At 43.6% G+C, this 18,196-nt stretch overlaps 2 protein-coding genes across 2 annotated transcripts; one reads left to right on the forward strand and one right to left on the reverse strand.

The window, feature by feature from the left end:
* Nucleotides 1-404: 404 nt before the first annotated feature.
* On the reverse strand, nucleotides 405-8,157 carry LOC307070792 (serine/threonine-protein kinase ICK-like). The gene is made up of 14 exons (XM_079729445.1): nucleotides 8,026-8,157; nucleotides 7,205-7,458; nucleotides 6,771-6,825; nucleotides 5,667-5,788; nucleotides 5,481-5,560; nucleotides 5,237-5,369; nucleotides 4,461-4,632; nucleotides 4,033-4,200; nucleotides 3,444-3,794; nucleotides 2,643-2,842; nucleotides 1,981-2,126; nucleotides 1,618-1,734; nucleotides 1,402-1,518; nucleotides 405-1,219 (listed from the first exon to the last, which is right to left on the reverse strand). Exons 2-14 carry the CDS (start codon nucleotides 7,303-7,305, stop codon nucleotides 1,068-1,070), a joined length of 1,914 nt encoding a protein of 637 aa, XP_079585571.1. The 5' UTR covers nucleotides 7,306-7,458; nucleotides 8,026-8,157; the 3' UTR covers nucleotides 405-1,067.
* A 965-nt stretch (nucleotides 8,158-9,122) lies between these two features.
* On the forward strand, nucleotides 9,123-17,911 carry fbxo9 (F-box protein 9). Its single transcript, XM_079758681.1, has 13 exons — nucleotides 9,123-9,319; nucleotides 10,893-10,973; nucleotides 11,210-11,341; nucleotides 11,445-11,502; nucleotides 11,680-11,773; nucleotides 12,401-12,522; nucleotides 13,695-13,809; nucleotides 15,248-15,360; nucleotides 15,790-15,880; nucleotides 16,221-16,316; nucleotides 16,553-16,646; nucleotides 17,187-17,335; nucleotides 17,495-17,911. The coding sequence occupies exons 1-13, from the start codon at nucleotides 9,317-9,319 to the stop codon at nucleotides 17,601-17,603; spliced, it is 1,257 nt and encodes a 418-aa protein (XP_079614807.1). The 5' UTR covers nucleotides 9,123-9,316; the 3' UTR covers nucleotides 17,604-17,911.
* Nucleotides 17,912-18,196: the final 285 nt, after the last annotated feature.

Below are 18,196 nucleotides of genomic sequence, written 5' to 3' on the forward strand. Positions count from 1 at the left end.
GATTCGGCTGATCTGGCTGGCTAGGCGGGTGTCCCCTTCCTCCCTCCGTTCCATGTGTGTCCCTCCCGAAGCCCCGCGCTCGGTGCTAGTGGACGTATCCCGGCGGACGAGCATCGTTGGTATACCAGTAGCTGCTCCCCTGCTAGAACCTCCAAACAAGCTCAAGGCCCATTTGTAGGAGAAACGTAGGGAAGTCAAGCTCCAAGACTTCAGACACATCCAAATGAGGCGCTGCACGTGGCAGTCTGCCGTAATTTTTTTTTTTATTTTGGCTTGAAAATAACATTGTTCGATTTAAACACCTCCAAATAATTCACAGTTAACCAAGCATCAGTCAGCATAATTTCCTTTAATTTATTTGTCACTGAAATAAAGCACCAGCATAACTCCAAATTGGTGCCAAAAGTTGCATTAATAATGTTATAATGCGTCAAAACGTCAAAAGTATAAAATACATTTGAGGTATAAAAGTAATTAATACAAAATATAATGTCAAAAAAGTAACAAACAGGTACGCACGCACACAAAATGCAACAAAACAGTAAAATCTATAAATAATTTAAATGGTCATTCACTTTTTATATATTTTGTAAGACACAAAGTGAATACATGTTTATATTATCAATAATCTTTTCAAGCAGATCGGCAACTTTTCTGTGAAACTAAACAAATGATTGAAGGCCATAGCAACAAGGGAAGGGCCGGTAATACTTTCCGGCCCATGTAAACTGGACAAAATAAAATGGTGATATGTTGATACCATAAAAATAGTATGGCTTCAGTACAATTTATTCATCACAGTAATATTAATACAGAAATACGAATCAAAAACATTTTTCAACGGGTGAAATTCTCCAGGCGAACTGGATACACTTAAAAAGAACACATCGCACAACATACTGTACATATTACACATTGAGTAAAACCCAAGTTATTGCTATACAGAAGATATGTACAAATGCCATTGTTATAGTAACATTACAAAAACACCTATGCCTACTCTTTTGAGGGAAAGTTTTTTTGAGGCACACAGAAACCCCTTGAACAACGCAAGGTAATGACGCCAGTTAGCGGTGTCCATATTTGGCGGACCAGTCTCTCCTCCCGTGGAGGCTTTGCACGGGAGGGTGAGGCACCAGACCGGGGGTGCTTTTGCTGGCAGAGGGAGCGTAAGAGGAGGGGCCCACGTGACTGCGGTTGGACCTCCACGTTGCATAATCTAACGTAGGAAAAACAAGGACAAGGATTGTTCAAACAACACTAAATCCACACCAACACAGAAATGAAGACAAAGAGCCACAAAGAGAAAACAAAGAGCCACAGTCGGAAATGATAACAAAGAGCCACAAAGACACATAAAAAACGCAAAGAAAATACACAACTATTAAATGAATTACTAACTCGATGCTGTGTAACTTGGATCCAGGGTGGATCCCATTGGTGATCCTCTGTGTCCAGCAGAACCAAGCTCCTTTTTCAGATAGGTTGGCACGTATCCGCTGGGGATTGTATTGGTGCCTGCAGAGAATTTGAAAAATAACAGAAGTTATTAATACATGCCCCATGTGAATGAAATACGAGTCTGGAAAAGCTGTGGAAAATACACTGCTGCATTACCATGAAGGCCTCTGTTTGGAAGCGTTCCTCCAAAGGGAATGCTGTTGTTGCCCCACAGGTGGCTGCTACTCAAGTCTTTGCTTGAAATCAACGTCTGATTCTTTTTGGTACTGATTCCTGGAAGAAAACAATAAAAGGCAATGTAATATGATATGATAATACGATATTACGTTACTGTCGGAATAGTCTGACATTTAATCTGACGTTACAATTACATAATGCACTGGTTTGTTCAAAAACAAGTTGCCAGTCATTAGAGTACAAGACAATAATATATGCAAAAACAAAACAATGGCAAATCAGATTCTATTAGGACTTATTCAACAAGTTTGAACTATTATTTATAATAAAATGTGCTGTTACCAGGTAAATATCTGGACTGCTTTAGGTAATGCTGCTTTGCAGAGGCTGTTCTTGAAGGCTCCTGGTATGTGGATGAAGCCTTATTCAGATTCAATGGACTATCTTCCTTGCCATTAGGCCGGCTGAAATCCAGAGCATTTCCATATCTAAGAAAAGACGGTAATTACAAGACAGTGAGACGGTAGTTTATGTGTTGTAGAGAGGAGGGTTCAAAACATATGTCTCAATAAGTACTCCACAGAAGCCAGTTTAAAGATCAAACCTGTTAATATATATAAAGCCAAAAAAAGTGTAAAATCACCGGACACTGGTAGGCTGATTTATTTATGTAAACTCATCGTTTACATAAATAAATCAGCTTACCAGTGTGCGGTGATTTTACACTTTTCTGGCTTTATACTATTGTTGGCTGCACATCACCAGCACCTGAGAATCAAAAGGCTGTGCACAGGGACTTTGTTCATGTGAATATATATGTTTATGACATTTTGGATTTGTTACTTATTTGATATTTAGCGAAGCAGCTCAAAGACCTGGTCACATTCACTCTTCAACTTCAGAGTTCTCGCCATGGTAATCCAACCATCAGTGGCACACAGTTGCACAGCAAAAACACAATTGAGCTCCGATCTCTTGACATGCGCATAACAAAAGGCAGGAACCTGCTGGCCGCCTCGGCTCCCTGCTTGGACTTCTCCATGGAGTAGTGAGCTTTACCCCCCAGGGGCATCAGCTCTGTGTCCTCGTAGTCCTCCCAGTCATCCGCCTTCAGGAGCCCCGTGCTATGGCCCCAGCGCCGCCGGCCCGCCTTGGGCTTCGTCTGCAAGCTCAGGGCGCTTCCGTTCTCCAGATCCGGTCTCAGCTTCAATAGGAAAAAACAAAATGCTCAATGCACCATCTTTGACATTTTCATTTACATTTAGGGCATTTTTGCAGACGCTTTTATCCAAAGCGACTTACAATAAGTACATTTGTCATAAGGAGTGAAACAACATATCGCTGTCGGTACAGTAAAGACGTTCATAGAACCAAGTGCCAACGATCGCTAGGCTAACCCACTCCCCGTATACAGCAGGGATAGCAGCTACTGCAGATGCTACACAATTAAGTACCTTGCGTAAGTACAACGTACATTAAGTGCGTACCATAAGTGCCATCACTAGGGCAGCTCCCAGGCTCTGGAACCCCCCTCCCCCAAAGACTTCAGTGACTCCCGAGTCCCTCCCAGTTTTCCAATCACACCTCAAGACCCATCTGTTGGTGCATTCTCTAAGCCCGGCCCCCCACCCCCGCCCACGCATGCGTGCGTCAGTGCTGTATGTCTGTTGTTTGTTTTACCACCACCACCACCGCCCCTTCAGTGTAAACTGACTTTGAGTCATAGAATAGCGCCACATAAATCCCATTTATCAATATTGTTATCATCACTACGGCTGAACGGCTGATGCTGGGCCGAGGCTCACTTTGCTCTGGAGGCCTTTGTCCGTGATGAACGGCAGGAGGCCCTGCGGGGCTCGCTGGGCCTCCTGCGGCTTCGGGGCGTTGCCGGGCAGCTGCCCCCGCGGCAGCTCTGCGTGCCGCTGGTACGCGGCGGCCTGGAGGCCCGCAGACATCGGCGGCGGCGGCGGCGGCCGGATCTGCTGCAGCGGCCGGGGAGGGTGGTTGGGGGGAACCGGCTGGAGCAGGAGGGGTTGCTGGTGGGGCGTGTGCTGGGACTGGGGCGCGACCAGGGCGGGCTGGGGCCTGCCCTGGTCCAGGATCTGCTGGGGCGTGCCCAGCGCCTGGCCCACATAGAAGAAGGAGTAGCGGAGAGCCTGGGGGTGCAGACCGAGAGAGGTGAGGTCTACCTGTGTCTGTGAGGACCCCGCCCTTCCTGCTTCGGCTGGTGTGTTATTGTAGCATTAAGCCCTGGATGGGTGAGGCCACTAGCTCAATGGGTACCACCTGAAGCTAGGAAGGGCTATTCAAGAGCCACCTTCCCTATTATGGCTCCTGTGTCATCGCCCAGTGCTTTGAAAGACTTGAGTCGACAGAAACACAACTTGACGTTACCTGACTAGAGGCCGGTCTCTTCTTTGGATCCCACTGCAGTAGATCTCTCATCAGGTGGATGGCTTCAGCGCTGGCATTGGGGATCAGTGTCCGCAAGAGGCTGGGTACACATTGGGGCCAGCGGAAATTCATGGAGCTTGCCAGCTGGAAGCCCTCTGGCCAGTCATTCTGGAAGGCACAGGATGGAGAAATAGAAAAAACTATCCACACTCACTGGGCTGCGGGTGGACAGATCCTCAAAGATAACCGAGAGTACGGCGTATATTGATGCATGATGTGTGAACCTAAGGCAAAAGTAGTTAAAAACCATTGCTAGTAGAAATTCGAATAATAAAGGCTCCAAATGAAGAAATGATTGCGATGATGGCCTAGATTGAGACGAAGTATAACTTTAACAGCTTGTTTGTGTACACGGTAAAACTGCGTACCTTCTTGGGTGTTCCCAGGACTTGGCAGATTTTGAAGATGGTGTCTATTTCACTGGATCCTGGGAACAGGGGTCTGAGTGTGTAGAGTTCGGCCATGATGCAGCCCACGGCCCACTGGTCTATGGGGGAGCTGTAGGACACGGATCTGAGCAGCACTTCTGGGGCTCGGTACCTGGGGGGGGGGGGGGGGACACTTGGCTCCTTACTTGCTATCTCAAAGGTCTCTTTTCACAGGGGTCACAATAGGAGAAAGCGGTATAATAATAATAATAATAATAATAATAATAATAATAGATTTTCACAGCGCTTTTCTTTGTACTCAAAGACACGTTACAAAAAGCAATACATACAGACAGTACAGACACTCAAAAGGCAAATAAAGAACACTGCAACAACAGACACATTAAGAGAGAGAGAGGGGGGGGAAGAAGGCGGAGGATGATTTGCCAGATGTTGTTGGTGGTCTTGAAGAGATGGGATTTAAGCTGACTTTTGAAAAGGAGTGTATCAGAGTTTCGGATGGCCAGAGGGAGGGAGTTCCAGGGGGTTCCAGTATAGAGCATGTGACACTAATTATGGGTGAGTTCCATGTGTGATACTCCAGTGGTAACGGATCAAACTAGCAAAGATGCCCGATGAACTAAACCCTGACTTTGTTTATAACTTTAAAGTATCATTGCACAAAGTGTTCCCCCCTGGGGTCGGGCGGCGCCTACGAGAGCACAATACAAGATAAGATCTTGTTCCTGTTGAAAAACAGGGAAGAGAAGTCTTACCATCTGGTAGAGACATAGTCTGTGTACGGAGGGCGAGATCTGATCTCCCGAGCCAGCCCAAAGTCTGCTATCTTCACCAGCTCTGGTCCGATGCACAGGAGGTTTTCAGGCTTCATGTCTCTGTGGAAGAATCCTACACAGGCCACATTCCATGGTTAACCGGGGGCGTAAAGTCGATTTAGCATTAGAGTGAAGAATGCACACAAAAATAAATGGTTGCTCAAGACACCAACATAAGACGCACCATGTTTGTGAATGAATGTAAGCCCTTGAAGAATCTGAAACATAATGTTTCTTACAGCAGACTCAGGAAACAAACGAGCCCTGGCAAAAGAGGAAATCAGATCAAAAACTGAATTGATAGATTTCAAATATATTTGAACAAAGGTATAGTATGCATCATGTCAAACATAAATCAATGAATACATACCTGTCTTTCATTAGCTGATACAAGTTCTCCTTCATGTACTCGAATACAAAGTATAAGTGGTCATTCTCTCGAATAACCTCCTTGAGTTTAACCACATTGGCATGGTTAAGCTTCTTTAAGGACTGAAAGTGAAGACAACAAGATGAGATTACAAACATTCACCAGAAGCTGACCATATTCAAGTATGTGTCAACATGCCGGACCCAACACTGAAACACTGCAGCACATTTTGAAAGCTTGTTTATTTTTTTAAACAGAAATATACAAAGAATTATTCAAGAAAAGTATCTTGATTAAACACTCCAAAAGTAGAGTAATACTTTCGGCAGGAGCCTAACTTTATTTCAGATCAGAGAAAGTGAAGAGATTTACTTTAATCATGCACTGGAGTGATATAGGTTTAACCATGCTACATTTGGTAAGGGAGAAGCCACAACAGGTTTGGGAGTTTTTCTTATGGTGTAACAGGCTGTATTCAATAACCGCACGGTGATGCTCAAGGCCTGATTATGGTTCCACGTTCACGCAACGCAACGACCACGCAGACGCTTTGACGCAATCCTGAACCTTTATGGCTCTGCGTTGGATTTCAGTAAGCCGACCAATCACAGCCTTTGCTGCTGCGTCGCCTCGACGGAAGGTTACAATTTCTAGGAGGCGCACGTCCGGCCCTGGCGGTGGACGCAAGAAGGGTCCGCAAGGACGTAAGGGGTCCGTCACCCCCCTTGCGTCACGTGAACGTGGGACCGTAGTCAGCCCTTAAGGGCTAGGCTACAACGTTCTAAAGGGAATGGTTCTGCCGCTTTAACTTCTAAAGAGGAAGGCAAGGGACAGAATCCAGAGATAATAGCAAAACGCACACAAGAATCACCTTCTATGTTTTCTGTTTTGTAATTGTGAGCCGTGGGAAAATGTAAATCATTGTTGTTGAAGGACAGGGTTGGGCAAAAAATGAATTAAGGTCAGATGACATAATCAACTTGCATAATAGCAAAAACATTATTCGTAAAGAAAGTGTTCAATAGATTGAGCCTACACTTACATACACAATGTTTCTGTTAAGAACGATTCTCTTGATAAAAACAAGTTAAATGGGTAACTTACTTTGACCTCACGAAGATTCATGCATTCTTCCCAGGAGTAAAACTTCCTCTTCATTCTGTAAAAACACAGAATCAGGGGTTGAGAAACAAAATGTCAACACACGGTTTGAGACTTGTGAAGGCCTCACTTGTCCTTAAAAAAAGAAATGCATTCAATACATTTTATTATACTCCTGTCTTTTTCCACCTGTGGTACTTGGGATTTCGTTATTGAAATAGACACATTCACAAAAATGGAAAAATGATAGAAAGTTGTACATAAATCATAGTTATTCCGAAAGTATTTTATTATGGCTTGTTATTATTTAAAAAACTGTGTCATTTTGTGAATTGCTGACTTTTTCTTTCCAATTTCCCCACTGGCCAGTGTGTGTAAAGGGGCACAGTGCCTGAATGGTTGTCATTAGGAATTAAATGATGCTCAATAATACTCACTTCTTTATGGCCACCAGCTCTCCTGATTCCAGACTGCGTCCGAGGACGACTGAGCCGTAGGTTCCATCCCCCAGCTGTCTGATAGTCGTGTATCTATTCATTGTGAGTCCCCTACCACAACATCGTCTATGAGTAGGCTATGGTGATGTTTATTATATTCTACTGCCGAGTGTAACCAAATGTTGCTGGGACAACAGCAGTAGAAACTGTCCAAAGCTGGCCAACGCATGCTGCCATATGCACCACCCTTACACCTAAGGGTAGGGAGAAGATTATGAACACCATAAGTATGTTTATGATGAACATTTGTCATTTCAAAGTTATAAACAGACACTATTTAAATGATATAAAGACCATTTACCAATTTAACAGGAAGGGGTTAAGTTACATTCATCATACATTCATTCGCTGTCATAGTTGCATCTTTACATTATCATGTTATAGCATTATTACATACTTGACACGTTGTTCATTACCAAGTTATACATTAATACATTTCATTAAAAACATTGTCCATCCGTGTTTGATTTTAATAATTGCTATGTATGATTATATTCATATAAAAACCTTGACGTTATATTTGATCGCATGGGCTAAACTAAACCAGACTCGTTGTAAGGTTGGTACGTTTGTAGATCTTTGGATTTAAGGAACAGTAATAATCCGGATTTTCTATACATACACTATTTGCAAACCGAATGTAAACACAAGTGTTTACATTGTAAACACAAGTGTTTACATTGGGGCTTCTTTCTGGTGGGGGCCGACTGACAAGGATGAACGTTAAATGAAATGCACACAAACACAAATTCAATCCTCACCCTTCTTCTGTGAATGCTATATGCAGCCATATCGTGCTCTCCGTAAACCGGAGGGATTAATTGTCATGATTAAAGTTGTGCATCCATATCCAGTCTCTGCTCACAACACAGCAGTGATTTAACGAACATTAGGTTCTGTATCCTCAGGCGGGATCATATCAATCTCGCGTTGTCTCGCGAGATGGTAAACCGAGTGTTATATAGAGATGGTGCCGCCTAGTGGCGGGAGACCAACATGCATGCACAAGTGTACAGAAGTGGATTATTTCTAGGTAAAACATTACTCTTAATTGGAAATGATAAAATGTGTGCGTGTGTGTATGTATGTGTGTGTGTGTGTGTGTGTGTGTGTGTGTGTGTGTGTGTGTGTGATTTTACTAATCCCATGGATGCTATGGGATATCCTACGATATGGTATATAGAACACTGTCTGTACAAAACGCAGACAAAATTACTTTATTGATCCCAGGAGGGCTTGTTTCTGTTGCTGAGGACAAAATAAAACATACATTTATTTTGTAATAAATTATATGTTGGAAAGTAAATCACAAGTATCTGTAGTAATAACCTTATTGAAAGCGTGATTCACTCGCGTGATTCGTTTTCTTCGGTAAAATATCTGTAACAAAACAGGAAACAAAACAGTCCTTGGTTTCCGGCCCAGGATCTGTGCCGTCCCCCCGAGAAGTTTAACTATAACATTGCAGTACTTCTGGGTCCTAGCTAAGTGAAACATTTACATACAAAAATCGAACGTCCATAACGTTTCTAGCTTTGGCTGAACATCTTCTACATCCACGCGCTGGCAGTAGTTAACCTCGTTCCTAGGGTTCCCCAAATGAGCGTTATTGGCGAGAGAGAGAGGGCGGGACTTTCAGTTAAACTGAGTTTTTTTTTTTTTTTAGTTTTTCAAAATCTTTTTAAATACGACGCATTCATTTTCTTGTAGTTGTTGTTATTCTTGTCATGTTATAATTATTATCTCTCCGGGGTCTCTGTCTACGCCTGACGGACACAGGCGACAGGAAGTAAGAGACCGGATGTTGCATTGCAGTAGACTGGGGTAACGCCACAAGAGGTATACGCGAAGATAAACACTGAAGCCAGCGCGTCGCCTCCTCTACCAGAGAGAGGACTGTTTTGTAAGCGAGTCTAGACATGGCAGCGTTTACTCGATCTCGCAAATTTATTAGGAGTTTTGTCCGTTTCTCCGACCGTGACCTGTAAGATATACTATCGATTATTCGAGAGTCAAACAAAGCACGCACGAAGAAACCGCAAGCAAGCCACTATGGTCAGTCCCTCTAGTTGTAAACAATCTAGAAACGTGTGCAGAGAAACTTGGTGGTTAGCATGCTATGTTGCTAGCCTCACCTGCGTGGCTGCACCTAAGCTATTTATTAACCCGTCTGTTGTTGTAGTTGGCATGTCTTGTTCTTTTCAAGTTTGCATGCAGCTTATGCCAGGCTTGCATGCAAGCCAACCCCGGAGCAGTTATTTTAAAACCCATGAAGCTAAAGCCTTCAGTAGTCACTGTTGAGCGTGAGGTGCGTGGACTCACGCACGGCGACTATACTGGAGGCTTACTGGGCTGTGGGAGGCAGCTGTCTGCTTTTAGATAACAGCCTTTAGCTGACCTTACAGACACAGATATATTTATTTATAGGTCTATTTACCTAGAACAATTTATATTCAGTAGAGAAAATGTACATTATATTGCTATGACAACTGGGATAGGTTGGACAAATCTGGTTTCACTGTTTAACATGTACTTACTGTATTCCTTTTAATCATAAACATGGTAGAATCTTCAGGGCCATCCTCAAGCACCTTGTTATGATGCAGGGTTATTCTAATCGGCCATTGGTTAGCAAACGGACATTAGTTGGCCTGTAAAACTTAAAGTTTTGATCCAAATGTCATGTGACACATGAATGGCAGAAATAATAATAATTTCTTAGGGGGTCCGGATTGTCCATTTTCAAATAATGTTTTCTATACCATTACAACTTCAAGCTCATCCAATTCTAGCTAAGGGCCGCAGAATGCTCTTTGGGGCTCGGCGTGGCAGTTGTTATGGTGCATACTGTATACATACTGTCAAAATTTGGCTTTAAGGTGTACCACAAAATTGTAATTAAGACCTTTCGCGGACCAACTCATGCACATTAGATAAACACATGCAGATGACCCTTTTATACCCCTTTATACACAATTATTTTTGCAAGAAGCCCATGCCAATTGGGAAACAGTGGAAAGAAATGTGATTATATAGCAAACACAAATAACTAGAAAACATAAACGGGAAAGTTATGATGGAAGCAACACTATTTGGGCTATTGTTAATCCAGGAAGTTATTTAAGTGGTGTTGACACCCTTCTCAATCAGATTGTAAACAATTACTCGAGCACGGAAGAGAACATTTTGGATAGCCTTTATCGTCATCAGGTAACAACCAGAAATATGGCCCGTTGACCCCGGAGGTAAATTGTCCTCAGACAAAAGGCGTCGTGTCTGGGATTGGGATTTTACAGCACTACAACTCTCTTGAGTCTTCTCCGTATCGCCAGCAAAATATCCTGTGATGCATTCTGATGTACAGGCCCTATTACACGTTGGTTATTTAGTTGACACTTTTATCGAAAGTGACTTCCAGTGAATATTTGGAAGTCGTGTTTCGAATGTCAGATAAGTGTTATGTAGCCGCAGGTGAGGGTTGTTGCTCAATGATTGTACAGCTAGGTTGTTGACATTGGGGAGTCAAGCCAGAACCTTTCGTTCAAGAGTCAAACATGCTAACAACTGCACTGACCTCCTTCCTATATCCAATTTAATATTTGAAGTCATCCATGTTTCTTGCTTGCAGGCAGAAAAGGAAAATGCTAATGTGGTTGGTGCAAATGAAGATGAAGATGAAGATACAGGTCCAGATGGCCCCAAACTCAAGGCAAGATTGTGTGCAATACTTTAGAAGTAGTTGAAGCATTTCTTTTTTACCTCAAATAATCCATATGTGTTTTAACAGTCTATGTACAATGAACAATGAAGAGTTTCACCGCATTTTTTAAAAGGGGTTGGGGCTGCAGGAGGCTGAGAGAACATTGTTGTGTACATTGCCTCGGGCAGGTCCTTAAACTGGAAACCATACGTTTAGCCTAACTTTTCATTATATCTCCTTTTCAGCTGGAGCTCAATGCCTTCAGAGCTCAGTGGATGTCTGAGCTGAATCCCAATGTGGGAGAGCCCGGTTTGGGCAAAGGCTCATTGAGGGCATCCGATCTCAGAATGGCCCAAGAAGCGGCACGCGAGCGAAAGGTAAACCGAATTGTTCTGTATAACTAGAAGGCTAGTGCATTCATTTGAACCTTTGGTTCACGAGACACATGCTGTACGTGCTTATATGGATGTTTAATCTCAGGCTAGGGAGCTGTTCCTGAAAGCCGTAGAAGAAGAGCAGAGTGGAGCGGTTTATGAAGGTATCACAAGGGGGGAAGAGAATCCAAAATGCTTAACAAATCATGTTTGGGCAATGTTCATGTAGGTAATAAATATTGTATATGCAAAACAAATCTTGTCATTAGGATACAGTTTGCACAAGCTCCACTTGATTAGCCACATGCATGCTTTCATCACCTTTCATGTTGTACTTCCAGCCATCAAGTTCTATCGCCGGGCCATAAAGCTGGTGCCGGACATTGAGTTTAAAATCAACTACAACCGCACTGATAAGGAAAAAGGGGAGAAGAGGTAGGCTCTTTGACCTCTGATTCATTCAAACACACTTGGCCTCACCTGAATGAAATGGGACGAAACTCATTCAACACCTAACCTTTTCTCAGGGTCTCTGTTATAGTTTAGTGGAAGCTGTTAAAAGGGGACATATTATACCACCAGGTGTGTGAGAGTGATTAATCAGTTACAAGCCGTTTTGAAAATCTGTGTCTTCTGACATCACTAGTGGGCTTGTCCACCTAGATGTGTGCTGGTGGTATAATATGTCACCTATAAAGCTGTTTGGCATGACATAAACCAATAGTATTGTGGAAAAGCTAATGGCAGGTAAGCAAGCACGTACAACAGTTAAGAAATTCCCTAAATTCCACCTCTCTCCATCTCCTTAAGTGTAAGCCAGATTCTGTCTTTCCTTTAAGTTTTAGCATTCCAGGCATTTCTGGTTTCTTCACCTTGCTAATAGCTCAACACGTTTATCATGTCTATTATATGAACACTTTTTATGGAGAGAAATAAAAGGACGACCGTGGGTTAAAACAATGGTTAAAACCAAATGCACAAAATGCATTCATTGATACTTCTCCACTTGTGTATGAGAAAAAAAGAAATTTATTGAAACTGAAAAATGGCAATCATTTCTAGTTCGGCAGGAATGGCCGACATAGAAGATCTCATTGCCTACTTCCAGCAGCAGCTGACTCTGGAAGATGCCTGGCCAAAGATATGCCAGCCCGAGACAGCAATGTCTGAGATGCACATTTCTGGTAAGTTGGGTTCTTCCCACTGAAAAGAAGAGGCAGGTGTTGGCTTTGTTCAGATACAGTCTGTCAGTGTAGTCTCTGCCAACATGGCCTCTGATACGGTAATTACTTTGATTTGGTTGTAGAGATCATTTGTAAAGAGGAAAGACAAGTTTATTACGACTGATGCAGCTTTCAGAAACTCAAGGTAGAACCTGATCTGTTTGCTAGCAAAGGCGTTAGCTGTCTCATATTAGGCAAGGCAAGGCAACTTTATTTAGCACTTTTCATACACAAGGCAGACTCAAAGTGCTTCACATGGAAACATTTTCATACAATAAAATAAAATAGATAAGTTATAGAAAGGGCTTTTGGTACGAGCAGGAGGAGTTGTTAGAGGATGGGGGGGGGGTATGATAAGTGTGTGTGTTTTGGAAACGTTAGTTTCCCTGTTCAATAACTAAAATAGGTAACTTTCATCAAAAGTTGGTACCCAAAACTAAACCGTTGGGATGAAACTTCACACCTTCATGTTATCAAAAGCAACCTATAATCATGTACCATGTGCAATTAAACATTAGCTTTTAGCGCCGAGTGCTATCGAGATGAATGATCAATACTGTACATACAACATAACAAATAGCGATAATTCTAGGTCTATGATTGTAGTGTACGTCTATGGATGCAGCAAGAACACCCCGAGAAAATGTCTTAGTCAAGGTGGTCAAGGAGGGGGGGTACAAAACTCCCTACGAGAGTTTTCTACTTTGTTATTGCATAATAATTAAAAAATATTTACATAAAATATATATTTTTATATACATTGGTAGTCAAGGCGGGGCCCTACCGTTGTTAAGGCGGCCGCCCAACCATACAGTGCTGGGGGAAACACTGCCTGTGTTGAGTAGCAGATATAGGCTGTTCCCTCCGCCACGTCCTACACCTTGTGGTCCCCATGGAGACTTTGACCAAGACACCAGAATGTGACGGGTTAATCCGATTTATTCGCTGACGAGAGATTAAAAAAAAAAACGACCTTGAAATAATTAGTGCAGATATCGAAGATTGACAGCTCTGTTCCGCAGACGTAAACCGTCTCCTTCTCTCACCCTCCCTGCACCGCGGAGAGGCCTTCACGGTGACTGAAGGACACCCCTTGATGCTCTGCAGTGTCCTCTGTGTCTGTGCACCCACAGCCTTACCGCCGGAGGTCTTGATGTACATCTTCCGCTGGGTGGTGTCCAGCGATCTGGACATGCGCACCCTGGAGCAGCTGTCCCTGGTCTGCCGGGGCTTCTACATCTGTGCCAGGTCAGCCCCCCGACACCCAGACGTGGCGCTCCTGCATCCTTCCCGTTTGTTTAAGGCCCCGTTGCCACGCGGACGCTTTTGGGGCTTAAAAACGCAAAAATCTGAAACCACCCTCCAGAGTGGGAAACTTGAATATGCTCCGCCGTGGCGTTTCCGTCCACACTGCCAAGACGCAAAACTCTGCTCAGATCTGTTCACGTCGCGTACGCGTGTACGTCGCATACATGCACCAGAACAGGGAAATAAACAAACATGTTGGATTATTTCCATGCGTCGTACCGTCAAGCTGCTCCGGCAGCTCTAATAAACTTACAGGAGTCTTTCCACGAAATGTACAGGTTATGTACAGATAGTATTACTGAACAGAGAAGGATCTTTTGGGTTTTCGCGGCGTGGATAAGAGAAGAAGGAAGATTCTATGCATGCGACATGGCGGTGTTGTGTGATGGTGTATCACAGCACCACCTAGCCGCCTGGCATGCATACCCCAATCGAATTCCACACACTTTTGCGTCACCGTATGCACGCAGATTTCCTCCCGAAAACGCTCGTCTAAACGTGGAATAAAAAGCGAAGACGCGACGCCACGTTTGTGTCTTCTGTTCAGACCGTCATCATGTAAACGTAGCCTCAGTGTTTTACTCCAGCATGTTTAAGCAAAGTGTGCACATACATTTCATACATTGCATTCTGTTGGAAGGTCCCCACCACACGCAACCTAGGTGGCTTTCAACGGGCTCCTCCAGACCGAAGAATGCAGGGTGGTGACTTCAGAAATCCGGTTTAATGTAAAGTTTTGCAGAGGACGACCGCTTGGTGCTCCGTGTCGCCATGCAGGAGATTTTATTTTGTGTGTGGAGATGGCTGGCTTGACCTGTGCACGCTGATTACTCAATGTGCAACAGGTGGGCAAAGTCCAACCAGACTCGGCCAGGTGAGGCTGCTTGGACCAGCCATCATCCACACACACCACCACATCCGAATTGCCTATAACAACCATACATTTCATATTTATTGCCTATAACAACCATACATTTCATATTCATTGCCTACAACGACCATACATTTCATATTCATTGCCTATAACAACCATATAGGTCATATTTATTGCCTATAACAACCATACATTTCATATTTATTGCCTATAACAACCATACATTTCATATTTATTGCCTATAACAACCATACATTTCATATTCATTGCCTACAACGACCATACATTTCATATTCATTGCCTATAACAACCATACAGGTCATATTTATTGCCTATCACAACCATACAGGTCATATTTATTGCCTATCACAACCATACAGGTCATATTTATTGCCTATCACAACCATACATTAATAAATGAAACTGGTCTTTGAGCTGTCCTTAACCCTGGCGTTCCCGAGGGCCATCCTGACCGTGACTTCCTGCTCCTCCCGCTCCTCCCAGGGACTCCGACCTGTGGCGTTCGGCCTGCCTGCGGGTGTGGGGTCGCACTGCCCTCACCCCCTTCCAGACCTGGAGGGAGATGTTCCTGGAGAGGCCGCGCGTTCGCTTCGACGGTAACGCGACTCGGTGTTCTGACGGCCCGAAGGCTTCCACGCGCTTATAGGGAAACCCAAGCCCCTCGTGGAGTTAGGCCCCGCCCATTATCAAGTGTAAATAAAAACGCCCTTTCAGCGACTTCTCTCGCTACATCGGATTATGAGGGGGTTTAGCCAGAATGTGTGATAGATGTTAGCAGGTTACGTAAAATGGTCAATAACGGATTCCTCATGCAATAGCATGGTTTTAACCTCCCCATTTAAGGAGGCCCTTTAACATATACATCTTATCCTACGTTTTTAAATCTTGTGCATTTCAGCGCACACATCGATCCGTAGCACCACTCTTTCACCCACCTGCAACAACGCCGCTGTTCCTCTGAAATACGTAGTTGATTTCCCTTTTGACGAGAGGAGCCTGTGGCTGAACGTGTCTTCTGCCTTCAGGAGTCTACATCAGCAAGGTGTCGTACGTCCGTCAAGGTGAAGAGTCCCTGGATGGTTTCTACCGGGCCTGGCACCATGTAGCGTACTACAGGTGGGGAGCCCAGGGCTTTGTGTGTGACGCCAGCAGACTATTGGCTACTGACCTTTCTACGGCTTGACATTTAACACCTAGTCATGATGCAGACCCTTTTATCCGAGTCATACTGGGAATAATCAAAACACAGGATCATAACTTGGCTGGACGCTAGGTATTCTTAATATCACTGTTGAGTGGGTAGAGGTTGTGCCTGTTGTTTAGGGATGCCTACAGGTAGGATGTGGAAATCGTAGGCTATTCGCCCCGGTTACTTGGGGCTGGGAGTCGGACCACGGACCAGGGAAAGAGTCGACTGGATGGAGGCTCATGGAGGCTTTGTTTTGGTTTGCTCTAGGTACCTCCGGTTCTTCCCAGATGGGAAGGTGGGGATGTTGACCACGCCTGAAGACCCGTTGACTGTGATTCCTCGCCTGCGCAGTAAAAACACAAGGTGATTTAATCCTCACAATGGACTCTCCTAAATGTCTTTTCAATGGTTTTCATTGGGCGGAAGGGTTTCTGGGAAATCTATCAAATAATATTGATATGTGTTATTGGGACACATACATCTAGTTCAGAAGTTGCTAATGTTTTTATATCTCAATATCTTTCACAACTTGGACTGCCTTTTAGTAGGAACCGTAGTCAATTGTTTCTTAATCTCTCATTGCCTTCTTATTTTCCCAGGGGGGAATCCGTAATGCTCGGTTACTACCGTCTCTCCCAGGAAACTGACAATGAAACCAAAGTATTTGTTGTTGTGTCCAAGAAGAAGGAAGAGGTGAGTGTGGGGACATGTTTCAAGGTGTGTGTGATGAAAGGGGGCTTATGATACCGATTCTTGTTGCTTGGTCTTTTGGAAATTGTACAGTGATTTTTGCTTTTGGACGGCCGTGTTCCTGCTTATGTTTCTGCCATGTCTCTGATGTTTCAGAATTTCTTGTCATGCCGCTTAAAGTTCCGTCCCTAGTTCACAGATGAGGAAACAGTTGGTTGAGGAGAACCGTCTCAAATTGAATCGTCCAAATTTGCAAATGTAACTTATTTTGGGCACCCCTCCATTTTTGAGGATTTTATTTGAACGAAAAACTGTATTCTACCATTCAAATTTCACATTCATTTGTAAAAACATTTTTGAACATTTATGTTTAAAATAAGTTATTACGATTTGGTTATAAATAATGTGTTTTCAATTCACACTCTAGGAAAACTTAGTAAATTGTATAGTTATGGTTAAAGGTGCCATATTTGACCACCAGGTGTGATTACATGTGAAACATTCTACATGCCGTTTCACACTTGTTTTTCCGTTTGTGACCAGAGGGTGGCAGAAGTCCAAAGGAATCGGTTCTGCAGGCGGAACCCTGCCCCTGAAGCTGAGCATAACTTCCATGTGGGTCTCAAGATCGCCTCTGGGGGGCGCCACAACAAGCTCAGCTGGATCCACCACTCCTGCCACATCACCTACAGGTAAGCCCCTCTGGGTGGATGAAATTCACTCTCCTGTATATGTAATTATAACGCTAAGATGATTACATAACACTGTTGTCGTTGCACGAGATTAAGCTGTGCAGTTTCATTCAAATACCCGTCGAGTCGACTCTGAACATCTTTTAACTTTGTCTTTAGGCCAACTGGAGAAACGGTGGTCACGGTGTTCAACTTGGACAACATGTATGCACCTTTTTTATTTGCACGTGTGAAGAGTTACACAGCTTTCTCAGAGGGGCCCCTGTAGGGGACACACAGGTGTGCATGGGAAGATCTGAAGATCTTTCTACTTTTCACAGCAGTATAAAGAATACAATGCTACAAAAAGTTGCTTTTTTCTGTACATCGGAGTCTTTATTTTTATTGACTGAATGTTAGCTCCACATTCGTTGGTCCTCTCGGCATGTTTAGGTTTTAAACATAATGCCCTACTTTTACAGAGGATATGGAATGTATACAGTCGATGTAGGCGTGATCGTTTTCAGGCTTTCACCTAATCTTGGCTTTCTCTGTTTTTCCTGGTCAAATAAACGGTGTGGGACACGATCTGAGACAGTCTTTGATTCGCGGAACATCTTTTGTGGCGATGGGGTGTATATTCATTTTACAGATGCTGTTTCTGAAACGACATCACAGATTTCCTTTATTATTTTCCTTTATTAAGTAAAGCACAAATACAACATGAGGCTCAGGCAGAAGTATAAATGAGTTCTAAACCAGGAGTACTTTTACTACATGACAGCTTTTACTTAACCATCCACAAACCGGCTATTACGCAACTGCCAGTTAAAACCATTACAGTTACAAATTGCGTTGGACATACAAGAAGATAAAAACTGA

The sequence above is a fragment of the Pollachius pollachius genome (genome assembly GCF_949987615.1).
Source record: "Pollachius pollachius genome assembly, chromosome: 2".
Taxonomy (NCBI): domain Eukaryota; kingdom Metazoa; phylum Chordata; class Actinopteri; order Gadiformes; family Gadidae; genus Pollachius; species Pollachius pollachius.